This window comes from Oncorhynchus nerka, unplaced genomic scaffold (genome assembly GCF_034236695.1).
Source record: "Oncorhynchus nerka isolate Pitt River unplaced genomic scaffold, Oner_Uvic_2.0 unplaced_scaffold_408, whole genome shotgun sequence".
NCBI classification, from domain to species: Eukaryota; Metazoa; Chordata; class Actinopteri; order Salmoniformes; family Salmonidae; genus Oncorhynchus; species Oncorhynchus nerka.
Window position 1 is genome coordinate 188493 of NW_027040491.1, and position 18756 is coordinate 207248.

The 18756-nt window shown below is 44.2% G+C and overlaps 1 protein-coding gene across 1 annotated transcript in view; it reads right to left on the reverse strand.

Annotated features, from left to right (window-relative positions):
* Positions 1-11523: 11523 nt before the first annotated feature.
* Positions 11524-18756, reverse strand: part of LOC135571276 (voltage-dependent T-type calcium channel subunit alpha-1H-like) — a 156969-nt gene continuing 149736 nt past the window's right edge. The window contains 4 exon segments of the mRNA XM_065017060.1: positions 11524-11533; positions 11683-11776; positions 15383-15413; positions 15523-15570. Of these exon segments, the coding sequence (XP_064873132.1) occupies positions 11524-11533; positions 11683-11776; positions 15383-15413; positions 15523-15570 (183 nt within the window).

The window sequence follows — 18756 nt, forward strand, 5'->3', positions numbered from 1 at the left end:
ATCTTGCATTGGACAATAATAAATCATGTTTAAATCAGTATTACAGTCCTGTTACCGATCAAACTGAGCCCAGAACATTTAGATGGGCAGTCTACATAGAGACTGACTGGGATCCACTACATAAACTGAGAGACTTTAGGCTGGGATCTACTATATAGAGACTGGCTGGGATGGCTGGGATCTATATAGAGACTGACTGGGATCTACTGGCTGGGATCTGATATGGTCTATCTACTATATAGAGACTGGCTGGGATCTACTATATAGAGACTGGCTGGGATCTACTATGTAGAGACTGGCTGGGATCTATTACTATATCCACTAGAGACTGGCTGGGATCTACTATATAGATCCACTGACTGGTCTCCTACCACTATATAGAGACTGACTGGTCTCAAACTATTATATAGAGACTGACTGGTCTCTGGGATCTACTATATAGAGACTGGCTGGGATCTACTATATAGAGACTGACTGGGATCCACTATATAGAGACTGACTGGGATCCAAACTGAGCCCAGAACATCGACATAGATGGGGATCTACATAGAGACTGGCTGGGATCTACTATATAGAGACTGGCTGGGATCTACTATATAGAGACTGACTGGGATCCACTATATAGAGACTGGCTGGGATCCACTATATAGAGACTGGCTGGGATCCACTATATAGAGACTGGGGATCCACTATATAGAGACTGGCTGGGATCTACTATATAGAGACTGACTGGGATCTACTAGACTGACTGGGATCTACTATATAGAGACTGGCTGGGATCCACTAGTCTGATATGATCTCCTATCTACTATAGAGACTGACTGGGATCCACTATTACTATGGGATAGAGACTGGCTGGGATCTACTATATAGAGACTGACTGGGATCCACACTATCTACTACCGGGATCAAACTGAGCCCAGTACATTTAGATGGGCAGTCTACAAACATCGGAAACATCTGGACATTTTCATTTATCAAAAGAATGTAAAAAAAAACAACATCCGGATATCTTTTTAAATGTTTTATATATCTGTTGTTCTTCTTCTCAGCAACATGCAAATAGTCCAAAACAATTCCTCATAAAAAATAAATACATCTGAGGATTCAAATCCATCTGTCAAACTCTCCATCTGTCAAACTCTCCATCTGTCAAACTCTCCATCTGTCAAACTCTCCATCTGTCAAACTCTCCATCTGTCAAACTCTTCATCTGTCAAACTCTCCATCTGTCAAACTCTCCATCTGTCAAACTCTCCATCTGTCAAACTCTCCATCTGTCAAACTCTCCATCTGTCAAACTCTCCATCTGTCAAACTCTCCCCATCTGTCAAACTCTCCATCTGTCAAACTCTCCATCTGTCAAACTCTCCATCTGTCAAACTCTCCATCTGTCAAACTCTTCATCTGTCAAACTCTCCATCTGTCAAACTCTCCATCTGTCAAACTCTTCATCTGTCAAACTCTTCATCTGTCAAACTCTCCATCATCTGTCAAACTCTCGTCTGTCAAACTCTCATCTGTCAAACTCTTCAAAACTCTCTTCTGTTCTCTCCATCTGTCAAACTCTCCATCTGTCAAACTCTCCATCTGTCAAACTCTCCATCTGTCAAACTCTTCATCTGTCAAACTCTCCATCTGTCAAACTCTCCATCTGTCAAACTCTTCATCTGTCAAACTCTTTATTATAATGATTTTCTACCAAATTGTATCGACTACTATGATAATAAAGAAACACACCAGTCGCTAAATGAATAAATAATAAATATGACAGGAGATTCTATAGCTGGAGACAACTCTGACTCTAAAGTTCAGAGGTCAAACTAGTTGACATGGGAGGGGGGTCAGACTGACGCCAGGCTTTTACTTCCTAGTAAACAAAACGTTGTCTCATCATCCAATCAAAAGTCTCTTCTGTTCTCCGCAGTGAGATCCTACAGGGTAGAGTAGAAGGAGAAACAGGAAGCTCCTCCCACCTGATAAATACACATGTTTACGGATCTATTCTCTTGATATATAATCATAGTTTACATGCATACTGCTGGTGACCCAGTAAAGGGTGACATGGTACAGGGGTGGGCGGGGTTTAGAGATGGAGGGCGGGGTTAGAGATGGAGGGCGGGGTTTAGAGACGGAGGGCGGGGTTAGAGACGGAGGGCGGGGTTTAGAGATGGAGGGCGGGGGTTAGAGATGGAGGGCGGGGTTAGAGATGGAGGGCGGGGTTAGAGATGGAGGGCGGGGTTAGAGACGGAGGCGGGGTTAGAGACGGAGGGCGGGGTTTAGAGATGGAGGGCGGGGTTAAAGATGGAGGGCGGGGTTTAGAGACGGAGGGGGGGTTAGAGATGGAGGGCGGGGTTAGAGATGGAGGCGGGGTTTAGAGATGGAGGGCGGGGTTTAGAGACGGAGGGCGGGGTTAGAGACGGAGGGCGGGTTTAGAGATGGAGGCGGGGTTAGAGACGGAGGGCGGGTTTAGAGACGGAGGCGGGGTTAGAGATCTCTAGGGCGGGGTTAGAGACGGAGGTCTCCTACTATAGAGACTGGACTGTGATTAGAGACGGAGGGCTATTACTTAGAGACGGAGGGATCGGGTTGAGATGGAGGGCAGAGACTGACTGGTCTCCTACTATGGATTAGAGACTGACGGGGATCTACCAGTCTGATGGACTTAGAGATGGAGTGCGATCTAGAGACAGGGCGGGTTTAGAGATGGACTGGTCTCCTACTATAGAGACGGACTGGGATCTACTTTAGAGACTGAGGGCTGGGATCTACCAGTCTGATATGTCTCCTACTATATAGAGACGGACTGGGATCTCCAGTCTGATATGGTCTATATAGAGACTGACTGTGATCTACCAGTCTGATATGGTCTCCTACTATATAGAGACTGACTGGGATCCACCAGTCTGATATGGTCTCCTACTATATAGAGACTGACTGGTCTCCTACTATATAGGGATCTACTACTGACTGGGATCTACCAGTCTGATATGGTCTCTCTACTATATAGAGACTGACTGGGATCTACCAGTCTGATATGGTCTCCTACTATATAGAGACTGACTGGGATCCACCAGTCTGATATGGTCTCCTACTATATAGAGACTGACTGGGTCCACCAGTCTGATATGGTCTCCTACTATATAGAGACTGACTGGGATCTACCAGTCTGATATGGTCTCCTACTATATAGAGACTGACTGGGATCCACCAGTCTGATATGGTCTCCTACTATATAGAGACTGACTAGGATCTACCAGTCTGATATGGTCTCCTACTATATAGAGACTGACTGGGATCCACCAGTCTGATATGGGATCTACTATATAGAGACTGACTGGGATCTACCAGTCTGATATGGTCTCCTACTATATAGAGACTGACTGGGATCTACCAGTCTGATATGGTCTCCTACTATATAGAGACTGACTGGGATCTACCAGTCTGATATGGTCTCCTACTATATAGAGACTGACTGGGATCTACCAGTCTGATATGGTCTCCTACTATATAGAGACTGACTGGGATCTCCAGTCTATATGGAGACTCTGGGATCTACTATATAGAGACTGACTGGGATCTACCAGTCTGATATGGTCTCCTACTATATAGAGACTGACTAGGATCTACCAGTCTGATATGGTCTATTACTATATAGAGACTGACTGGGATCCACCAGTCTGATATGGAATCCTACTATATAGAGACTGACTAGGATCTACCAGTCTGATATGGTCTTCTACTATATAGAGACTGACTGGGATCTACCAGGTTGATATCTCCTACTAGACTGACTGGTCTCCTACTATATAGAGACTGACTGGGATCTACTATATAGAGACTGACTGGGATCTACCAGTCTGATATGATCTCCTACTATATAGAGACTGACTGGGATCTACCAGTCTGATATGGTCTCCTACTATATAGAGACTGACTGGTCTCCTACTAGAGACTGACTGGTCTCCTACTATATAGAGACGGACTGGGATCCACCAGTCTGATATGGTCTCCTACTATATAGAGACTGACTGGTCTCCTACTATATAGAGACTGGCTGGGATCTACTATATAGAGACTGGCTGGGATCTACTATATAGAGACTGACTGGGATCTACCGGTCTGATATGGTCTATTACTATATAGAGACTGACTGTTATCTACCAGTCTGATATGGTCTCCTACTATATAGAGACTGACTGGGATCTACTATATAGACTGACTGGGATCCACCAGTCTGATATGGTCTCCTACTATATAGAGACTGACTGGTCTCCTACTATATAGAGACTGGCTGGGATCTACTATATAGAGTGGCTGGGATCTACTATATAGAGACTCCTACTATATAGAGACTGACTGGTCTCCTACTATATAGAGACTGACTGGGATCTACCAGTCTGATATGGTCTCCTACTATATAGAGACTGACTGGGATCTACTATATAGAGACTGACTGGGATCCACCAGTCTGATATGGTCTCCTACTATATAGAGACTGACTGGGATCTACTATATAGAGACTGACTGGGATCCACCAGTCTGATATGGTCTCCTACTATATAGAGACTGACTGGGATCCACCAGTCTGATATGGTCTCCTACTATATAGAGACTGGCTGGGATCTACTATATAGAGACTGACTGGGATCCACCAGTCTGAGACTGACTGGTCTCTCTATATATAGAGACTGACTGGGATCCACACCAGTCTGATATGGTCTCCTACTATATAGAGACTGGTCTCTCTAGAGGCTGGGATCCACCAGTCTGATATGATCTCCTACTATATAGAGACTGACTGGGATCCACCAGTCTGAGATCTCTTACTATATAGGACTGACTGGGCTACAGGGGTCAGGGATACAGGGTTAGGGATACAGGGGTCAGGGGTTAGGGATACAGGGGTCAGGGTTTGGGATACAGGGGTTAGGGATACAGGGGTCAGGGGTTAGGGATACAGGGGTCAGGGATACAGGGGTCAGGGATACAGGGGTCAGGGGTTAGGGATACAGGGTCAGGGATACAGGGGTCAGGGGTTAGAGATACAGGGGTTAGGGATACAGGGGTTAGGGATCAGGGGTTAGGGTTAACATTATTATCGGGTAAGGTGATAGTGAGGTGTGGTTGGTGTTTGGGGTTCCATCTCTACAAGTGGATATGACCTGAGTACGGCGTTAGGCTGCTGGAGAGAGATGTGTTGTATCTACCCTCAGACAGGGCTGACTGGTGGACTCTGTGTGTAGCAGGTTAGGTATATATAGTGTATGTCTAACAGGTGGACTACAGATACACCTAGATGTGTTGTATCTACCCTCAGACAGGGCTGACTGGTGGACTCTGTGTGTAGCAGGTTAGGTATATATAGTGTATGTCTAACAGGTGGACTACAGATACACCTAGATGTGTTGTATCTACCCTCAGACAGGGCTGACTGGTGGACTCTGTGTGTAGCAGGTTAGGTATATATAGTGTATGTAAAACAGGTGGACTACAGATACACCTAGATGTGTTGTATCTACCCTCAGACAGGGCTGACTGGTGGACTCTGTGTGTAGCAGGTTAGGTATATATAGTGTATGTCTAACAGGTGGACTACAGATACACCTAGATGTGTTGTATCTACCCTCAGACAGGGCTGACTGGTGGACTCTGTGTGTAGCAGGTTAGGTATATATAGTGTATGTAAAACAGGTGGACGACAGATACACCTAGACGTGTTGTATCTACCCTCAGACAGGGCTGACTGGTGGACTCTGTGGATAGGAGACACCAGTTAGTAAAGTGATGGTTACTGTAACTATAGGAACAACATGAGTCACGATGTAAAGTGATGGTTACTGTAACTAGGGACAACATGAGTCACGTTGTAAAGTGATGGTTACTGTAACTATAGGAACAACATGAGTCACGTTGTAAAGTGATGGTTACTGTAACTATAGGAACAACATGAGTCACGTTGTAAAGTGATGGTTACTGTAACTATAGGAACAACATGAGTCACGATGTAAAGGGATGGTTACTGTAACGAGGGACAACATGAGTCACGTTGTAAAGTGATGGTTACTGTAACTAGGGACAACATGAGTCACGATGTAATGGGATGGTTACTGTAACTATAGGAACAACATGAGTCACGTTGTAAAGGGATGGTTACTGTAACTATAGGAACAACATGAGTCACGATGTAAAGGGATGGTTACTGTAACTAGGGACAACATGAGTCACGTTGTAAAGGGATGGTTACTGTAACTATAGGAACAACATGAGTCACGTTGTAAAGGGACCGTTAGGAACAGAGACATTACTGCACTTTGACTACCGGTGGATTTGTTTGGTTGTCTGTAGATATCTACACTAACACATCTCATCCCTCTCCTCTCCTCTCCTCTCCTCTCCTCTCCTCTCCTCTCCTCTCCTCTCCTCTCCTCTCCTCTTCCTCTCCTCTCCTCTCCCTCTCCTTCTTCCCTTCCTCCTCATCCTAGAAATAAACCTAATCTCATCCCCGGCAGAGAGCATCAGACACAGTCAAAGCTTAAACATTTGACTCAAATATAACTTGAAAAAAAAAATGAATAATGAAGTGACAGGAATTGACTTGGTTTAAAGTTCCGTTTAACTCATAAAAAAACACGAGTCCCAGATTCCGAACTGATCTCCTTGGTTACTGTTTGAGTAAAGTGAACTTGTTTAGATAACAGAGAACAGTGTTCAGGTGAGGCTCCTCCTTCTTCTACTTTATAAAAACAACCAATCACAGGAGGATGAGGGAACACAACAACCATTATAGACAGGAGGATGAGGGAACAAAACAACCATTATAGACAGGAGGATGAGGGAACAAAACAACCATTATAGACAGGAGGATGACGGAACAAAACAACCATTATAGACAGGAGGATGACAGAACAAAACAACCATTATAGACAGGAGGATGACAGAACAAAACAACCATTATAGACAGGAGGATGACGGAACAAAACAACCATTATAGACAGGAGGATGACAGAACAAAACAACCATTATAGACAGGAGGATGACGGAACAAAAAAACAACCATTATAGACAGGAGGATGACAGAACAAAACAACCATTATAGACAGGAGGATGACGGAACAAAACAACCATTATAGACAGGAGGATGACAGAACAAAACAACCATTATAGACAGGAGGATGACAGAACAAAACAACCATTATAGACAGGAGGATGACGGAACAAAACAACCATTATAGACAGGAGGATGAGGGAACAAAACAACCATTATAGACAGGAGGATGAGGGAACTAAACAACCATTATAGACAGGAGGATGATGGAACAAAACAACCATTATAGACAGGAGGATGACGGAACAAAACAACCATTATAGACAGGAGGATGAGGGAACAAAACAACCATTATAGACAGGAGGATGAGGGAACAAAACAACCATTATAGACAGGAGGATGAGGGAACAAAACAACCATTATAGACAGGAGGATGAGGGAACACAACAACCATTATAGACAGGAGGATGAGGGAACAAAACAACCATTATAGACAGGAGGATGAGGGAACAAAACAACCATTATAGACAGGAGGATGAGGGAACAAAACAACCATTATAGACAGGAGGACGACGAAACAAAACAACCATTATAGACAGGAGGATGAGGGAACAAAACAACCATTATAGACAGGAGGATGAGGGAACAAAACAACCATTATAGAAGGAGGATGACAAACAAAACAACCATTATAGACAGGAGGATGACTGAACAAAACAACCATTATAGACAGGAGGATGAGGGAACAAAACAACCATTATAGACAGGAGGATGAGGGAACAAAACAACCATTATAGACAGGAGGATGAGGGAACAAAACAACCATTATAGACAGGAGGATGAGGGAACAAAACAACCATTATAGACAGGAGGATGAGGGAACAAACAACCATTATAGACAGGAGGATGAGGGAACAAAACAACCATTATAGACAGGAGGATGAGGGGAACAAAACAACCATTATAGACAGGAGGATGAGGGAACACAACAACCATTATAGACAGGAGGATGACGGAACAAAACAACCATTATAGACAGGAGGATGAGGGAACAAAACAACCATTATAGACAGGAGGATGAGGGAACAAAACAACCATTATAGACAGGAGGATGAGGGAACAAAACAACCATTATAGACAGGAGGATGAGGGAACAAAACAATCATTATAGACAGGAGGATGAGGGAACACAAAACAACCATTATAGACAGGAGGATGAGGGAACAAAACAACCATTATAGACAGGAGGATGAGGGAACAAAACAACCATTATAGACAGGAGGATGAGGGAACTAAACAACCATTATAGACAGGAGGATGAGGGAACAAAACAACCATTATAGACAGGAGGATGAGGGAACAAAACAACCATTATAGACAGGAGGATGAGGGAACAAAACAACCATTATAGACAGGAGGATGAGGGAACAAAACAACCATTATAGACAGGAGGATGAGGGAACACAACAACCATTATAGACAGGAGGATGAGGGAACAAAACAACCATTATAGACAGGAGGACGAGGAAACAAAACAACTATTATAGACAGGAGGATGAGGGAACAAAACAACCATTATAGACAGGAGGATGATGGGAACAAAACAACCATTATAGACAGGAGGATGATGAAAACAAAACAACCATTATAGACAGGAGGATGAGGGAACAAAACAACCATTATAGACAGGAGGATGAGGGAACAAAAACAACCATTATAGACAGGAGGATGAGGGAACTAAACAACCATTATAGACAGGAGGATGAGGGAACAAAACAACCATTATAGACAGGAGGATGAGGGAACTAAACAACCATTATAGACAGGAGGATGAGGGAACTAAACAACCATTATAGACAGGAGGATGAGGGAACTAAACAACCATTATAGACAGGAGGATGAGGGAACTAAACAACCATTATAGACAGGAGGATGAGGGAACAAAACAACCATTATAGACAGGAGGATGAGGGAACAAAACAACCATTATAGACAGGAGGATGATGGAACAAAACAACCATTATAGACAGGAGGATGATGGAACAAAACAACCATTATAGACAGGAGGATGAGGGAACAAAACAACCATTATAGACAGGAGGATGAGGGAACAAAACAACCATTATAGACAGGAGGATGAGGGAACAAAACAACCATTATAGACAGGAGGATGAGGGAACTAAACAACCATTATAGACAGGAGGATGAGGGAACAAAACAGCCATTATAGACAGGAGGATGAGGGAACAAAACAACCATTATAGACATGAGGATGATGGAACAAAACAACCATTATAGACAGGAGGATGAGGGAACAAAACAACCATTATAGACAGGAGGATGAGGGAACAAAACAACCATTATAGATCTCTAGAAGAAAATGTGGTGCATTAATGCATAGAGTTATTTCATCATCACAGCAATAAAATACTTTCTGTATATACAACGCTCTGCTGTCTGTCTGTCTGTCTGTCTGTCTGTCTGTCTGTCTGTCTGTCTGTCTGTCTGTCTGTCTGTCTGTCTGTCTGCAGATGAAGACATGTCTATCAACATCCATGACAGAGAGCATCTGAACAGACGGATGCATATGGGATCAAATACACACAACACACAACACACGTGTCCAGGACTGCTGTCCTCTTCTGTCTGTCTGTCTGAGAGATCAATGTGATCATGGACCAGGACAGGAAACAGGAAGTAGAGCTCCTGCAGAGGATTTGAAGGAGCCACGTCAATCTCCCATCTCACTTCCTGTAAGGGTCAGAGGTCAGCCAGGCGCTGGTTCCTGATTGGCTCACGTGAGGGCAGAGTGTCATAAATGTTTGTTCCTGATTGGCTGGCTGGCTGGTGTGAGGAGTGTCAGAAATACTTTGGCTACAGATTTATGTGGCTTTAGTCCTAGCCCTGAAACTAAATAACACTGAGTTACAACCTCACTACCTCTCTCTCTCTCTCCCCTCCCTCCCTCTATCTCTCCCCCTTCTCTCTCTCTCTCTCTCTCTCTCTCTCTCTCTCTCTCTCTCTCTCTCTTTCGCTCTCCCCACTCTCTCTCTCTCTCTCTCTCCCCTCCCTCCCTCTATCTCTCCCCTTCTCTCTCTCTCTCTCCCCTCCCCTCCCTCCCTCTATCTCTCCCCCTTCTCTCTCTCTCTCTCTCTCTCTGTCTCTCGCTCTCCCCCCTCTCTCTCTCTCTCCCTCTCTCCCTCCCTCTCTCTCTCCATCCAACCCGTCTCTGTCCAGATCAGGCCACACCCTCTGGATGGGGTTTAGTCTTTCTGACGAATCCCTCTCCTACTACAGTACCAGGCTCTGTCTCTCATTGGGCAGTTCTCCTGTTCATCGAGCTAAACCCCGCCCTGCTGTTAAAGTGCGAGGGACTTGTGGCTGGTTCATTGCTCGATAGGCCAGCGGACATGCCACTCGTGTATCTGTGCTCCGGTTGGTCGAAGGTGAACTGTGGGAGGGGCTTGTAGTCACTGTAGAGAGAGGAAGGTCTCGTGTCGGAGTTCAGGGACAGGGTGTGTGTGGGGGACGGAGTGTGTGTGTGTGAATGAGGTAGAGTGTGTGTACGGATAAGAGTGTGTGCATGGGGCAGGCGGTGTGTGTGTGTGTGTGTCGGGATGTGTGTTACTGCGTGAGGGAGAGTCTGTACGAGTGTGTGGTGATGTGTCGGCGTTAGTGTTGGCGTGTGAGTAGGCGTGAGTGTGCGGTGATGTGTTGGCGTGTGTGTAGGCGTGAGTGTGCGGTGATGTGTTGGCGTGTGCGTAGGCGTGAGTGTGCGGTGATGTGTTGGCGTGTGTGTAGGCGTGAGTGTGCGTACCGGTGTGTGTGTCGGCGTCAGCCTGTGTGTAGGAGTGTGTGTGCGTACCGGTGTGTGTGTCGGCGTCAGCCTGTGTGTAGGAGTGTGTGCGTCGGCGACGTCGTAGGAGGGGGTCCTGCGTCTCAGCAGCGGGTTACAGTCAGAGGGCGTGGCCTGCTGGGTCACACGGGGGATGGATGAAGACGCAGGGTGGGCTCGTCCTCTTCTTCCTGTGACCTCTAACCTCTGACCCCTGACCCCTGGGCCTCCTCTCTTCCCCGTCCACCTCCCCTAGAAGCGGGTCCTCCGGAGGGGACGGGCAGATCTCGATGGAGTGTCGTCGCTGGTCGTCAGGACAACGGGGTTTATCCAGGAAGCCCTGGGTGTCTACGCTGAAGCCCTTCCTCGGGTTGTGAGCTTGTAGCCCCGCCCCCAGCAGACTGAGCGCACTCCCTCGGCTCCTCAGGGAAGGTGGGGAGTCGGGGGAGGCGTAGGGGGGAGAGGGAGTGACACCGCCCACTTCCATGTCTGTCCCACCAATGGCGCGCTGAGCTGGTGATGTGCCACACCTCCTCGTCGGCGGGATCCGAGAGGAAGGGGGGAGGAGAGGGGGGGCGGGTTGAGAGGGAGTCCTGTCTGTCTACTGAGGCAACACTCTGAACCTCCACCGAGTCCACCTTCACAGCCACCTGGAACACAGAGAGGACACAAAGGGGAATGTTAGGGTCACAGTGTGTGTGTGCCTTTCCATGTCAAATGAGACAAATATTTGACAAAGTTTTGTGGTGGAAGACTAAGCCTGGTGTGTGTGTGTGTGTGTGTGTGTGTGTACTCTCACCTGTCTCGCAGCCCCCTGGGCGAGGGCCTTGGCGGGGCGATGTGAGGGGAACAGGGTGAGAGAGGCCGGGCAGTACGGCCTGGTCTTCGCATGGCTGGGAGTGCACCGATGTCACAGAGCCTGAGGAGAAAACGAACACCAACACTAAAACTTAGACTGCCGTTGGGATATGAACTCAGCGAGACTATTCACCCTGAGGTACAAAACCTGCAGGCTGTTACAGTCAGTCAACAGGACTCATTGGGTCAGTGTTTGTATCTCTGGGAATAACATGATACTAGCATCCAGGGGGCTAACATGCTACTAGCATCCAGAGGGCTAACATGCTACTAGCATCCAGGGGGCTAACATGCTACTAACATCCATGGGGCTAACATGCTACTAGCATCCAGGGGGCTAACATGCTACTAGCATCCAGGGGCTAACATGATGCTAGCATCCAGGGGGCTAACATGCTACTAGCATCCATGGGGCTAACACGTTACTAGCATCCAGGGGGCTAACATGCTACTAGCATCCAGGGGGCTAACATGCTACCAGCATCCAGGGGGATAAAATGCTACTAGCATCCAGAGGGCTAACATGCTACTAGCATCCATGGGGCTAACATTCTACTAGCATCCAGGGGACTCTTATGTGTAATGTAACTGAGAGGCAGGATCAATGGTTAATGACTCTTATGTGTAATATAATGGAACTGAGAGTCAGGATCAATGACTAATGACTCTTATGTGTAATGGAACAGAGTCAGGATCAATGACTAATGACTCTTATGTGTAATGGAACTGAGAGTCAGGATCAATGACTAATGACTCTTATGTGTAATGGAACAGAGTCAGGATCAATGACTAATGACTCTTATGTGTAATGGAACTGAGAGTCAGGATCAATGGCTAATGACTCTTATGTGTAATATAATGGAACAGAGTCAGGATCAATGGCTAATGACTCTTATGTGTAATGGAACAGAGTCAGGATCAATGACTAATGACTCTTATGTGTAATGGAACTGAGAGTCAGGATCAATGACTAATGACTCTTATGTGTAATGGAACAGAGTCAGGATCAATGACTAATGACTCTTATGTGTAATGTAATGGAACAGAGTCAGGATCAATGACTAATGACTCTTATGTGTAATGGAACAGAGTCAGGATCAATGACTAATGACTCTTATGTGTAATGGAACAGAGTCAGGATCAATGACTAATGACTCTTATGTGTAATGGAACTGAGAGTCAGGATCAATGACTAATGACTCTTATGTGTAATGGAACTGAGAGTCAGGATCAATGACTAATGACTCTTATGTGTAATGGAACAGAGTCAGGATCAATGGTTAATGACTCTTATGTGTAATATAATGGAACTGAGAGTCAGGATCAATGACTAATGACTCTTATGTGTAATATAATGGAACTGAGAGTCAGGATCAATGACTAATGACTCTTATGTGTAATGTAATGGAACAGAGTCAGGATCAATAACTAATGACTCTTATGTGTAATGGAACAGAGTCAGGATCAATGACTAATGACTCTTATGTGTAATGAACTGAGAGTCAGGATCAATGGTTAATGACTCTTATGTGTAATATAATGGAACTGAGTCAGGATCAATGACTAATAACTCTTATATGTAATGGAACAGAGTCAGGATCAATGACTAATGACTCTTATGTGTAATATAATGGAACAGAGTCAGGATCAATGACTAATGACTCTTATGTGTAATGGAACTGAGAGTCAGGATCAATGACTAATGACTCTTATGTGTAATGGAACAGAGTCAGGATCAATGACTAATGACTCTTATGTGTAATGGAACAGAGTCAAGATCAATGACTAATGACTCTTATGTGTAATGAACTGAGAGTCAGGATCAATGACTAATGACTCTTATGTGTAGTGGAACAGAGTCAGGATCAATGACTAATGACTCTTATGTGTAATGGAACAGAGTCAGGATCAATGACTAATGACTCTTATGTGTAATATAATGGAACAGAGTCAGGATCAATGACTAATGACTCTTATGTGTAATGGAACAGAGTCAGGATCAATGACTAATGACTCTTATGTGTAATGGAACAGAGTCAGGATCAATGGCTAATGACTCTTATGTGTAATGGAACTGAGAGTCAGGATCAATGACTAATGACTCTTATGTGTAATGGAACAGAGTCAGGATCAATGGTTAATGACTCTTATGTGTAATATAATGGAACAGAGTCAGGATCAATGACTAATGACTCTTATGTGTAATATAATGGAACAGAGTCAGGATCAATGACTAATGACTCTTATGTGTAATATAATGGAACAGAGTCAGGATCAATGGTTAATGACTCTTATGTGTAATGGAACTGAGAGTCAGGATCAATGACTAATGACTCTTATGTGTAGTGGAACAGAGTCAGGATCAATGACTAATGACTCTTATGTGTAGTGGAACAGAGTCAGGATCAATGGTTAATGACTCTTATGTGTAATGACTCTTATAATGGACTCTATGACTCTTATGTGTAATGGAACAGAGTCAGGATCAATGACTAATGACTCTTATGTGTAATGGAACAGAGTCAGGATCAATGACTAATGACTCTTATGTGTAATATAATGGAACAGAGTCAGGATCAATGACTAATGACTCTTATGTGTAATATAATGGAACTGAGTCAGGATCAATGACTAATGACTCTTATGTGTAATGGAACAGAGTCAGGATCAATGACTAATGACTCTTATGTGTAATGGAACAGAGTCAGGATCAATGACTAATGACTCTTATTGTAATGGAACTGAAGTCAGGATCAATGACTAATGACTCTTATGTGTAATGGAACAGAGTCAGGATCAATGACTAATGACTCTTATGTGTAATATAATGGAACAGAGTCAGGATCAATGACTAATGACTCTTATGTGTAATGGAACAGTGTGTGTGTGAGTCAAGATCAATGACTAATGACTCTTATGTGTAATGAACTGAGAGTCAGGATCAATGACTAATGACTCAGGATCCCTCTGTCAGTCAATGAGTTCCCTCTAACCTCACTGTATATTATAGAACACTCTAGTTAGTCTTAGAACCTCACTGTAGATCATAGAACACGAGTTAGAACCTCATGGAGAGAACACTCTAGTTAGTCTTAGAACCTCACTGTAGATTACAGAACACTCTAGTTAGTCTTAGAACCTCACTGTAGATCACAGAACACTCTAGTTAGTCTTAGAACCTCACTGTAGATCATAGAACACTCTAGTTAGTCTTAGAACTCACTGTAGATCATAGAACACTCTAGTTAGTCTTAGAACCTCACTGTAGATCTATAGAACACTCTAGTTGGTCTTGGAACCTCACTGTAGATTATAGAACACTCTGTCTCTCTCTAGTCCTCTCACTCTAGTCTCTCTTAGAACCTTTCTCTGTAGATCACATAACAATCTAGTTAGTCTTAGAACCTCCCTGTAGATCATATAACACTCTAGTTAGTCTTAGAACCTCTGTAGATTATAGAACACTCTAGTTAGTCTTAGAACCTCACTGTAGATTATAGAACACTCTAATTAGTCTTAAACCTCCCTGTAGATTATAGAACACTCTAGTTAGTCTTAGAACCTCACTGAACATTAGAAGTTACCTGGTAATACACCTCCCCTTTGCAACCCTAAATAAGAGTGTGTGTGTGTGTGTGTACCTGAGGCTTGGTGCAGGGGGCTGCTGTGTTCCTGTAGAGATCACTAAGGGGGCGCTAAACATCGTACAGGAGGAAACATGTAGCTGTCGTTAGATCACTAAGCATTCTAAATGCATCTGGATCACTAAGACATCTCTAACCTGGTGACAGAAAGCATTCTCCTCCTGGTTGCACTGACCCTCCTCCTCCTGTAGAGGGAGACACTAGACCCTACGTTAGGATGTGTGTGTGTGTGTGTGTGTGTGTGTGTGTGTGCATTGTGTGTGTGCAGCTGTGTGTGTGTGTGTGTGTGTGTGTGTGTGTTGTGTCACTGTGTGTCTGTGTGTGTGTTCGTCCAATTTGGGGTTGCAAAATTACTAAACTTTCAACAAATGCTCTGGTTTTCTAGAAATCCTGGTTGAAATATTCCAGTTCTCTTGCTGAATTCCCTCCTGATTCTGTGGAATCCTCCAACAGGATTTAGGTTTAACCAGGGAATTTATTAAAAGAATTCAGTCCACTGGAGAGATGGTAAACCCTGCTGCTAGCAACACAACACTAATACAGCCATCAGTTCAGTCCCTCAGTACTACTGCATTCTAAACCCTGCAGCTAGCCATCTAGAATAATCATAACTGGACAGGAGAGAACACATGTCTGCACACATCCACTGGTCTCTCTCTCTGTCTCCTCTGCTCTCTCACTCTCTCATTCTCTCCTGTCTGTCTCACTCTGTCTGTCTCTCTCTCTGCTCTCTCACTCTCATTCTCTCCCTCCCTGTCTCTCTAAGCTGTGTCTCTCTCTGTATCTCTCTCACTCTTCTAAACCCTCTGTCTCTCTCTGTCTGTCTCCCTGCTGTCTGTCTCTCTTCTGTCTCTGTCTCTGTCTCTGTCATTCTAAACCCTGCTCTCTCTCACTGTCTCTCTCTCTGTGTCTCTCTCTGTCATCTCTAAACCTTATATCTTTCTCTCACTCTTCTAAACCCTGCTCTTTCACTAAGCATTCTTCTCTCTCTCCTCCAGCTCCCTCCCTAACCATTCTAAACCCATAGCTATACACAAGAATAAGTGTTGTTTAGAGTCTAAGGTGGTGTTAAACATGTTTAGAGTCTAGTGTTTTACCTCAGTAAGCTGTTGTTCCAAACCCTGCAGCTAGATCACTAAGCATTCTAAACCCTGCAGCTAGATCACTAAGCATTCTAAACCCTGCAGCTAGATCACTAAGCATTCTAAACCCTGCAGCTAGATCACTAAGCATTCTAAACCCTGCAGCTAGATCACTAAGCATTCTAAACCCTGTAGCTAGATCACTAAGCATTCTAAACCCTGCAGCTAGATCACTAAGCATTCTAAACCCTGCAGCTAGATCACTAAGCATTCTAAACCCTGTAGCTAGATCACAAAGCGTTCTAAACCCCGTAGCTAGATCACTAAGCGTTCTAAACCCTGCAGCTAAATCACAAAGCGTTCTAAACCCTGTAGCTAGATCACTAAGCATTCTAAACCCTGCAGCTATATCACTAAGCATTCTAAACCCTGCAGCTAGATCACAAAGCGTTCTAAACCCCGTAGCTAGATCACTAAGCGTTCTAAACCCTGCAGCTAGATCACAAAGCGTTCTAAACCCTGTAGCTAGATCACTAAGCATTCTAAACCCTGCAGCTAGATCACTAAGCATTCTAAACCCTGCAGCTAGATCACTAAGCAGTCTAAACCTTGTAGCTAGATCACTAAGCATTCTAAACCCTGCAGCTATATCACTAAGCATTCTAAACCCTGCAGCTAGAACACTAAGCATTCTAAACCCTGCAGCTAGATCACTAAGCATTCTAAACCCTGTAACTAGATCACTAAGCATTTTTAAACTCTACAGCTAGATCACTAAGCATTCTAAACCCTGCAGCTAGATCACTAAGCATTCTAAACCCTGTAGCTAGATCACTAACCATTCTAAACCCTGCAGCTAGATCACTAAGCATTCTAAACCCTGCAGCTAGATCACTAAGCATTCTAAACCCTGTAGCTAGATCACTAAGCATTCTAAACCCTGCAGCTAGATCACTAAGCATGCTAAACCCTGCAGCTAGATCACTAAGCATTCTAAACCCTGCAGCTAGATCACTAAGCATTCTAAACCCTGCAGCTAGTTCACTAAGCATTCTAAACCCTGTAGCTAGATCACTAAGCATTCTAAACCCTGCAGCTTGATCACTAAGCATTCCAAACCCTGCAGCTATATCACTAAGCATTCTAAACCCTGCAGCTAGATCACTAAGCATTCTAAACCCTGCAGCTAGATCACTAAGCAGTCTAAACCTTGTAGCTAGATCACTAAGCATTCTAAACCCTGCAGCTATATCACTAAGCATTCTAAACCCTGCAGCTAGAACACTAAGCATTCTAAACCCTGCAGCTAGATCACTAAGCATTCTAAACCCTGTAACTAGATCACTAAGCATTTTTAAACTCTACAGCTAGATCACTAAGCATTCTAAACCCTGCAGCTAGATCACTAAGCATTCTAAACCCTGTAGCTAGATCACTAACCATTCTAAACCCTGCAGCTAGATCACTAAGCATTCTAAACCCTGCAGCTAGATCACTAAGCATTCTAAACCCTGTAGCTAGATCACTAAGCATTCTAAACCCTGCAGCTAGATCACTAAGCATTCTAAACCCTGCAGCTAGATCACTAAGCATTCTAAACCCTGCAGCTAGATCACTAAGCATTCTAAACCCTGCAGCTAGTTCACTAAGCATTCTAAACCCTGTAGCTAGATCACTAAGCATTCTAAACCCTGCAGCTTGATCACTAAGCATTCCAAACCCTGCAGCTATATCACTAAGCATTCTAAACCCTGCAGCTAGATCACTAAGCATTCTAAACCCTGCAGCTAGATCACTAAGCAGTCTAAATCTTGTAGCTAGATCACTAAGCATTCTAAACCCTGCAGCTATATCACTAAGCATTCTAAACCCTGCAGCTAGAACACTAAGCATTCTAAACCCTGCAGCTAGATCACTAAGCATTCTAAACCCTGTAACTAGATCACTAAGCATTTTTAAACTCTACAGCTAGATCACTAAGCATTCTAAACCCTGCAGCTAGATCACTAAGCATTCTAAACCCTGTAGCTAGATCACTAACCATTCTAAACCCTGCAGCTAGATCACTAAGCATTCTAAACCCTGCAGCTAGATCACTAAGCATTCTAAACCCTGTAGCTAGATCACTAAGCATTCTAAACCCTGCAGGTAGATCACTAAGCATTCTAAACCCTGCAGCTAGATAACTAAGCATTCTAAACCCTGTAGCTAGATCACTAAGCATTCTAAACCCTGTAGCTAGATCACTAAGCCCCTTGTGGTAGCCTTCTTCTCCTCTCTTCCTCTCTG